Source organism: Palaemon carinicauda, chromosome 18 (genome assembly GCF_036898095.1).
Source record: "Palaemon carinicauda isolate YSFRI2023 chromosome 18, ASM3689809v2, whole genome shotgun sequence".
Classification (NCBI taxonomy): Eukaryota; Metazoa; Arthropoda; class Malacostraca; order Decapoda; family Palaemonidae; genus Palaemon; species Palaemon carinicauda.
The window spans coordinates 70,860,044-70,870,043 of record NC_090742.1 but is presented as its reverse complement, the minus strand read 5'-3'; the positions used below and the strand labels follow the sequence as shown (position 1 = coordinate 70,870,043).

Genomic DNA, 10,000 nt, shown 5'->3' with positions numbered 1-10,000 from the left:
GTAGTGTAAGAATTATAGACGTACATAGATACACACATACACACATACACACACACACACACACATATATATATATATATATATATATATATATATACATATATATATATATATATATATATATATATATATATATATATATATATACATATACACATATATATGTATATATATCTACATATATATAAATAGATAGATAGAGAGATAGATGGATAGATACATAGATACATACATGATACATACACATACTCACATGCACACACGCATATATATATATATATATATATATATATATATATATATATATATATATATATATATATATATATATGAGTGTATACGTGTGTATGTTACAAATTATTATAAAACATTAATTTTAGAGAGATTTTAAAAGTAGTTACTACGAAATTAAAAAAAAAAAAAAAATATGAAATGCTAAAAGCAAAAATGTTTATCTCATTGCCTCTCTTAGAAATATTTGCTTGTATAACTAGTATAATCTCTCCTAGGACCCGAGAGACATGTCTCCCTCCTTGGCTATTAAGAAGCGAGTTGATTGATGCAATATTTTAATTTCTCAGTTGAAGAGTCTATTACAGTCTTCCAACGTTCTATTACAGTTTTTTAACATAAAATATCGTGATATTATGACTTTATATTTCATCTTTGATCGTAAACCATTATGCATTACAAGTCTAAATTCTATTGAACTAATTTATCATTGTGAGGGGTAGATGGAGATGGTTTGGGCATGCTCTTCGCACTCCCCGAGAGAGGTTAGTTCACCAAACGTTTATCTGGGCTCCAAAACGCCCTAGAACAGTTGGAAGACCCAGGCCTACATGGCAGAGGACTATGAAGCGTGAATTAGGAAATGATGAATAGAGAATTATTGATTTAAAAGCTCAAGATGGAGACGACTGGCGAAATCTAACAGAGTCCCTTTGTGTCAATAGGCGTAAGAGGGAATGATGATGATGAATATATAGGCTATATATAAAACAACTATGTAGAGAGAATATAGTGAAATGTGACACGACACACACGCACACACACATACACATAGATAATTATCTTCAGTACCTAAATTATGCCACGCCCTTTTATTCCCTTGCAACCAAGATGAGAATGTATTTCATATAGTAATTAGAAGCACAACTTAGAAATTCCTGCTGTATTTATCTCTCTCTCTCTCTCTCTCTCTCTCTCTCTCTCTCTCTCTCTCTCTCTCTCTCTCTCTCTCTCTCTCTCTCTCTCTCTCGATAGATAGATAGATAGATAGATAGATAGGTAGGTAGATAGATAGATAGTGTGTTGTTCTGACAACATTAAACAACTCAAGTAAATAAGAACGTTAATTTATGACGTTACCTTCATGCAGTGGTATCCTATCAAGACGTAATGAAAGAAAACGGATGCTAAACATAATGTATGAGCCAGAATGGGGAATAGGCCTACACGCTTCTAAGGAGATAGAAGCAGGGAGGAAAAAAAAAACACTCGATTGATCTCTTCTTAGCAAATGTCGTTTGGTGATCTGCCTGGTACTGATTGATTGATTGATTTAGAGTTTTCTGGCATCCTGACATCCAAGGTCATTGACGCTGCCTGGTATTTAAGTATTGATATGTGTACTTACATGATGCAGTGTACTTATACCGATGACTTTGAAATATAGGCTATCGATACAAGTATATGATAGGAGTGCAGTATATAATTTCTCTATTGCTCTCTTTTTTATATTAATTTACAATGGATCAGGGTTGTTTTGATTTAAAGCAAATTATCTAAATCAAGTTATTTAAATAGATTTAAAATCAGAGTAAAAATCATGATTTAAATAAAAAAAATCATGATTAAAATAAAGAAAATCATGATTTAAATCAAAATGAAAAAAAAAACATGATTTAAATCAAAATAAAAAATCACTATTTAAATAAAAAATCATGATTTAAATCCAACTTAAAAAAAACATGATTTAAATCAAAATAAAAAATCATGATTTAAATAAAAATTTTAAAAAATCATGATTTAAATCAAAATAAAAAAAATCATGATTTAAATCAAAATGAAATATACTGTCAGAAATTACCTTGGAACAAAACAAAACTTCCAAAACTAGTTACTATTTATAATTATTGTAGCAAATGAACAAAATCCCAATTAATAGCTAAAACATTCCGGGTAAAATTGGTGTTCTTAAGAATTGAAGTTGTTGTTCCTAATTATACAAATTATAATGGTCTTGATTTGTTTAACAGCGTTGATAGGAATTAAAAAAAATTGGTGTTAGTGCAATAGGCATACGGAGAAGTCTTTAATATATTATTAGTTTTTCTTACTGGTTACTGTATATATTAAAATAAACTGCTGTACATTTGTAATTTTGCTTGATTACAGTTTCGCTTATTTTGTGTATTAATGTACTATAGTCCATTTCTTTTAGCGATGCATATTTGCACCGACTCGCAGCGGTGCCCTTTTAGCTCGGAAAAGTTTCCGGATCGCTGATTGGTTGGACAAGATAATTCTAACCAATCAGCGATCCGGAAACTTTTCCGAGCTAAAAGGGCACCGCCGCGAGTCGGTGCAAATATGCATCGCTAAAAGAAATGGACTATAGTTACTATAACTCAAACTTTATTCATTTAATTTTATTAGCTAGCTTATAGTCAATTTTCATGACATCGTCTATTTCCAATTCTTGTGTTGCAGATACTCATATTTCTAAGCATGAAATGCAGCTATATTGCCTTGGTCTAATATAATGTTTTGGGTCATCTGCACGCGTTTTGTTGGACAAATTTTGAAAAGTGAGGTGATGAGGGAGTCTCTATATCACGAACCTTTCGTCAGGAATATTTCAAAGAATGACAATAATTGCCTTGGTATATATAGTACCAAGCTGTCCACGAGCAAGAGTCCGTGCCAGCACAAGGCAGACTTAATGTTAGATAACATTAAGGGTTGCGGTGGCCGATGTGGTAACGTCTCTGACTGGTGTTCGAGTCCCGCTCAAACTCGTTAGTTCATTTAGTCGCTGCAACCTCGCCATCCTTGTGAGCTAAGGATGGGGGGTTTGAGGGGACCCTACAGGTCTATCTGCTGAGTCATTAGCAGCCATTGTCTGGCCATCCTTGTTCCTAGCTTGGGTAGATAAGGGGCTTGGGCTCTGATCTTATATGTATATGGTAAATCTCCAGGGCATTTTCCTGCTCAATAGGGCAATGTCACTGTCCCTTGTCCCTGCCATTCATGAGCGGCCTTTAGATCTTGAAACAACTGTAACCATGGTAAGACATTTGCATGATCACGTGACGCCGTAAAATCGAGGCCTATCAAAACTTCCTCGACAAGTCCGGGAAGGCTAAGGCCTAGCAGACTCATTTTCACGTGACGCATAGTCACTCCACTCAGTTCTGCAATGCGAATATTGTTACGTAATATATTTTGGTGAAGTAAAATGGCACCGCGAAAGAGCATATGATACAATATACAATAGTTGCTTATGTTAAGTATAGTTAACCCCAATTAATTCATTGAATATCCAAATGGACATTTCGTTATATCATAATAATTGTTTACACAGTCAAACCGTTTCTGGTAACAAAATCAGTTTCCGTTTTAGGAGATTTAAATGGTTTAGTGTTTTTAAATGTATTCTTAGCGCTATTTGGCTCCCAATCATTCCATTTGGAAACAATGAAACCGTTTGCATTATGTATGTAATGAATTACGTTTGTACAAAATAAATCAAACTGTAAATTAACAATGATAATTTACGTAAAAGAGAGAGAGAGAGAGAGAGAGAGAGAGAGAGAGAGAGAGAGAGAGAGAGAGAGAGAGAGAGAGAGAGAGAGAGATGCCAGTGTTGTTGTCATGATCATTTGTATACCTCCTGTCCATGTCATTTAGAGATTGTCGACATTTAACAAGTCTTGAACGCTAAAATGTATTCTATTTTGAAAATACAATGCTTAGTTGAGCAATTATTATGTATTAACAATCATGATATTGTATTAAAATGCATTCACCGCTTGTATGGTAACAGTTTGTTGTTCCTACAAGCTCCTCCTCCTCCTCTTCTTCTCTTGGAGACCGAGTCTTTAAATCATAACTTAGTAACTTCACTATACTACTGTACTTGTACGCTAACAAGTTCGAAGTTTTCTTTCAGTGTATCTCTTCATATGTGGTGATAATTTTTTTTTATTTTGCATATTTATTTGTATATTGCAGGTATTCTAAAGTTAACCCAGGTGTACCATAAGATTTTGCGTTAAACAACCAATAGTAAGTTCATGCCTTTTGATTTTGTCTTCTTTACTGAATTTAAGGACTTAATTGTCAACGTATTATATTCGATTTGGATCATTAGTAATTATCTTAGCGATGACTAAATCATCGTAAAATTTTATTTATTTCTTAATTTAATCTTAGATTTCTCTAAAATCATCTTGTTTAGCCGATACTGTATTGTAGACTTCCTTGTCTCATGTATGTTGTATTTCTTTATGTATTGTTGTAAGGTTTCCATTCTTGAAGCGTTGGCTGACATTATTTTTATTATTATTATTATTATTATTATTATTATTATTATTATTATTAGTTAAGCTATAACCCTAATTTTAAAAGCAAGATGCTATAAGCCCAAGAGTTCCAACAGGGAAAAATAGCCCTGTAAGGAAAGGAAACGAAAATAAAAAAAAAACTACAAGCGAAGTAATAAACAAAATAAAACAGTCTAAGAACAGTAACAATGTTAGATTAGATCTTTCAAATAATATCTATTGAAAATTAAAAAAAGTAAGAGAAATAAGATGTAAACAGTCTGCCCGAGTGTACCCTCAAGCAAGAGAACTGTAATCCAAGATAGTGGAAGGCCATGGGGAGCCTTTGTATATCAGCGGCCAGTTCCTCACGCGCTCATTAAAATTAGACATCAACTAACCCAAACTTTCCCCCCTAACCTAACCTACAAGCCACATCCTTACCTAATGGGGGGGGAGGCTAACGCCCTCCTGCGACCCCTCTTACACTGCCGTATTCTAAGTTAGACATATTAATACATACAGGTGTCCACTATCATACATATACCCCTGCCATGGTACAAAGGCTATGGCACTACCAAAAACTAGAGAACAATGGTTTAATTTTGGAGTGTCATTCTCCTAGAAGGTTAGCAAGGCAACGTGCAACTAAGGTAGTAACATCAGTATTCAGTTGGATTCTTATGGCTTTGACTTTATCGTTATTATTGTTATTATTAGTATTATTATAAGCTAAGCTACAAGCCTAGTTGGGAAAGAGGGATGTTATAAGCCCAAGGGCTCCAACAGGGAAAGTAGCCCAGGAAATAAATATACTAGAAGAGAAATAATGAACAATTACAGGAAAATATTTTAATAACAAGAACAACATCAAATTAGATCTTTCATATGTAAACTATAAAAACTTCAAAATACCGGAGAAAGAGACATAATATAAAATAGTGGGGGTATTATTGTACCTTTAAATGTTGGTGGTGAACGTAGTTTGTTTGGACGGGTGTAAACTTTTTTATTACTTGTCAAATAAATTTGAACTTGTTGTTTATCTTGGTCTGAAATACGACAATATGAAGCTAGCGTTACAATTTCCGAAATATGATTTAGTGTTACTTGTTTGTTTCCTTTTGGGAATGTGGTTTTTCAGACTTAACATGATATTTTACTCTGGGTCTGTCCCAACGAACTACAAAGGCTCCAAATGTTGCTCACTCCATCCTGCTTTAAGTTAGGTTAGGGATAATATGAGTTTATTAACTGTCAATTTGGCGGACATCTAAACCTTCTTAACCCAAACTTGGGTGCCAGGTCCCCTAACCCCCTAACCTAAATTGATCCAGTATGCTGTGTACTTAATTATAAAACACCATAGTATATTCAGTCAGCTACAGGTTAAAATAATTTTGAAGAATTTAGGTTAAGGAAGGGTATAAGGATTGATGTTAACATATGAGAGTAGCCTAAGCCCTACATGCCAAGCTTAAAGGAAATTTAAGGATTTTTAAACTGCTAATAAGTTAGTATTAGTGCATCTTTTGAATATATACTTCATATTGTTCAACTAAGTACCCCAAATGACTTCATAGTAATTTTGCATTAGTGTATGTGAAAATTCTATGCAGCTAAGTTGTCTAAATGCCCTTCATCAGTCATTACACTTGGTTCGTTATTCATTTTCTGCATTGATTGATTTAGATATTCGGTGGGAGAGATCTTTTTTATTTAGAGGCAAAGGTAGAATATATGTCCTTATCTAGCAATTGTTTTTTTTTGGTATGGTATTGTATTTTATTTTTTAGAATGAAACTGTTTAGCATAATTAGCAGTTTGGATTGATGTATCGGGAATTTTTATTAGGATTGGTGTATCAGGAATTTTTGTTTCACTTAACACCAATTTATAAAGCCCTTGTGATGATCTTCCTTGACTTTTGACTTCAGACCACAGTTTTAATTTTGAGGATAGTAAATACATGTTTGCTCCCTTTAAATTTGTACATCAGTTTGTCAACTAAATTTATTATAATCTTTTTTTCCATGTATGACCTCTAGTTAGTATTTCCTACCCCTATGTCTATGAAATTTAAAGAGACCCCAGACTTAAACTACAGGTTTTTGGTACCTTTGGTGATTTAATGGTTAGAAAAATCATTGCTTCCACTTTCAAGTTGTTTGCCATTAGAATTGTGATATCAAATTACATAAAATTTTTATCTCATTAACTCAAATTAAATTTCCAGATTAAGCGAAAAATCCCTGTGGTGTACACACTTATTCTTTTACTTGTGAATCAAAGCCATAGGTTTGAGGGAAACCATCATTTACTCCAGTTATAGTTTCAGAACTGACGGTATGACATTACGTAAAGCAGAAGATAAATCTTATCCATAAGCGAACCATAAATGAAGGTGTATTCGTAGCTCTAGAATAAAATTTTTATATAAAAAAAAGATTAGACAACATTTCTTTAAAGAGGAAACATTCTGGCACTGCATATCCCAACTTGCCATAAGTCACCTTGCATGCAGATATGCATATTCAACTCCAAAAAGAGAAGGGTGAAAGGTCATTTCCTAGTCCCCATAGATGATGACAACTGGGAAATATTTTACTCATACTCTGAGGTAAATCTTTAGAAATACTATACATTATGTCCATGTCAAAAGGTCTTAAAAGAATTTTTGATATTGCCATTAGTTTCTCAATCCGTTCTTTTACAACCCCGCTCTTAGATTACTAGAACTTTCTATTGGAAGAAGCTTTTAAGAAAGGTTATGCCTTGAGTACATAAATAATTATGGTCTGTGGTCCTATCAACTCATATTCATGCACAACCCAAAGCATATCATGTTGAAGATTCCAGCTTACATTTTATCTTTATTTTGCTGAACTGTATAGACCTAGAGGAACTCACAAAATCATTCTGTGTAAAAGATTTATAAAGTTAGGTTACTATCAGTTCTACCATGGATAATACCATAAAACTAATTTTCTCAATTACTAAAAAGAAAAGGCAGCACTATAGCCAAAAAATTAGAATAAAACTTGCTTTTGTTCCTACGCAGATACAAACTTCCAAGTCATTTATATGGGGTTTATTCACGAGTTGTTTTGGTACGACTGGAAAAAAATAGTGCCTAACTGATAACCATGCATGGTTACCAGCTATACCTCCATGCTGGGTGTACGTGAGGTGAGGATGGGTAATTTTTCTAGTCGCCGTCACAAATGGTTCTCTCTCACTGCGATCATGACTCCATGTTGTGCCACAATGCAAGATTTTATTATTTTTTATTTGAATTTTTTTAAGCTTGAGATAAATTGTTCTAGTACAGTAAAGCAATTGTATATACAAATACTGGTAAATTGAAAAAATAAAACTTTTTTATATTTTGTAGTGCTAGAAGTGAACAGGGTAAGAGTGAAATGTTGAATTGAGGAATGAATAAAGGAATAGGTGTCAAATTCTTCACATAGAAGTACTGCTGTATTATCTCCTGATTTCAAGATTCATGGTGCCTGTCTATTGAATACAGTACTATGGCAACAGGCTTTAATAAGGAATTGCATTGTATTTACTGAATACAGTACAGTAATAAAATTTTTAAATATATGTGTAAGTAGTGAATGAATACAAGATGGCTATGTGGGATCAATAATTAATTTTTCTAACTTGACAGATTGTATTAGCTGAAGATGTTGGAGTGTTGAAAAGAATTAAAGTTGGTACCACTTTTAAGAGGAACAGGAAGAGTGTCATCACTGTTGCGTGGTGAAGTTTTGTGTACCTGATTAATATCTTCAGAAATGTCTTCCTGTGGGCTGTTTCTCCTGACCTGTATTCTTTGCGTGGTTATTGTGCATCCAGCACATGGGTATTTCATGGTTAACTCGGTTATTGAAGGAGTTAAAGATAACCCGGACATATATTTGAATGTGGTAAGTAGTTGGCTACACTGTACAGTACTTTTTTCTTTGCAAATTATTTGACCGTAACAAATTGTTTGTTCCGTAACTGGAATACAAACCACGCTATTTAATAGGGGTATTACTTTCGGCATAGCTGAAATGACGAGCCATTAATTTTTAACGAAGGTTAACTACCCACACCGCTAATTAGCGGGGTAAGGGAGGGTAGCTTGCTAACGCTCCCCCTCACACACTTGTGATTGAGCTCACTTTGCTTTCGGCTCGGATGGTGAACGGACGTTACCGCTCTTCTACCTTGCCGACTTTTGGTAGCCATTAACGCCATTTTGTTTTGTCTTTTTCTCTTAGAGTGTGTGTGAAGTTGACTTCTGCGACCATGCGCACCTGCCCTGGACTTGTTGGCCGCCCTTGTGGAACATATATGTCGGCGGCCGAGACTGATCCTCACGCCCTTTGTCCTTCCTGCAGAGGTCAACAGTGTGATAGTGTTAACAAGTGTAGTGAGTGCAGGGAGTGGTCTTCCTCCCAGTGGGAGAGGTTTGTTCGACGGCGGAAGAAGTTCAAGCGGGATATTTCTCCTTCAAAGGTTGCTTTGAAGAGAAAAACCCAAGGCCTTTTCTTCCGTCGCCCAACCCTCCTTCGAAGCTCCTACTCGGTCGGTCTCTTATGAGAGACCGTCGAGTAGTAGCGTAGACCAAGTTATTATCGACCAACCCCAGGTCTCGAGAGATGATGTTGCTTCCCCTAGCGAAGCAGCCCCACCTCTCCCCCCGAGTGAGGCCTCGTCACTAACTTCCCTTTTTAAATATTTAACTTAGCCGGTGAATATATAATAGCTGCTACTCAGCGGCTCGACAGAAAACACACTCAAAAAACCCGCGAGCGATCGCTATGAAGGTTGCGGGTGTGCCCACCAGCGCCAACTATCGGCCAGATACCACTCTTGCATGTAAACAAACCCTTCAATTCTTCTCTGTCGACCTTGACGACAAGACGTATCATTACTCGCTGTAGAACCTGGAGTTTTCTCAACATATTTGGTGAAGTACTTCATTTTGGTTTGAGCTTTCGCAGTGCAGGTGTTTTATCTTCAACTTAAAGGGATAGATTTAATTTTTGATGACTTTGGATTGTTTTTTGGACTTTCTTTGACTATTAAATGGCCGACCCTTCCCTTAGTACGGAAGTGTGTTTTAGGCTTTTAGCAATTATCTTATCATGTTATAAATTAATTATAGATTTTCCTCTATATATTTTATATCTCAACCGCCTTTATTAGGCCTCTTCGATTAGCTTTCCATTTATAATAAACATCAAGATAAATTTTAATGATTTGTTTATATGCGACCTTTCCTGAGAGTAGGCGGTCCTAACTTGGAAACCGAAGTTAAACAACGTTGAGCCCTTTCAATCGTAAATAACTTTTACAGAGCTTATGATTTAAAACTTATTAAATGAATATTTTTATGAATAGAACTTACCTGGCAGTTATATATACATAGCTAATTATCTCTATTTCGGCAG

At 34.8% G+C, this 10,000-nt stretch overlaps 1 protein-coding gene across 1 annotated transcript in view; it reads left to right on the top strand.

Moving 5' to 3' along the window:
* LOC137657356 (gastric triacylglycerol lipase-like) overlaps nt 1–10,000 on the top strand; it is a 48,769-nt gene that overhangs the window by 18,073 nt on the left and 20,696 nt on the right. Inside the window, exon 2 of the mRNA XM_068391692.1 lies at nt 8,352–8,485. Coding sequence (XP_068247793.1) covers nt 8,352–8,485 — 134 coding nt within the window. The remainder of the gene's footprint in view (nt 1–8,351; nt 8,486–10,000) is intronic.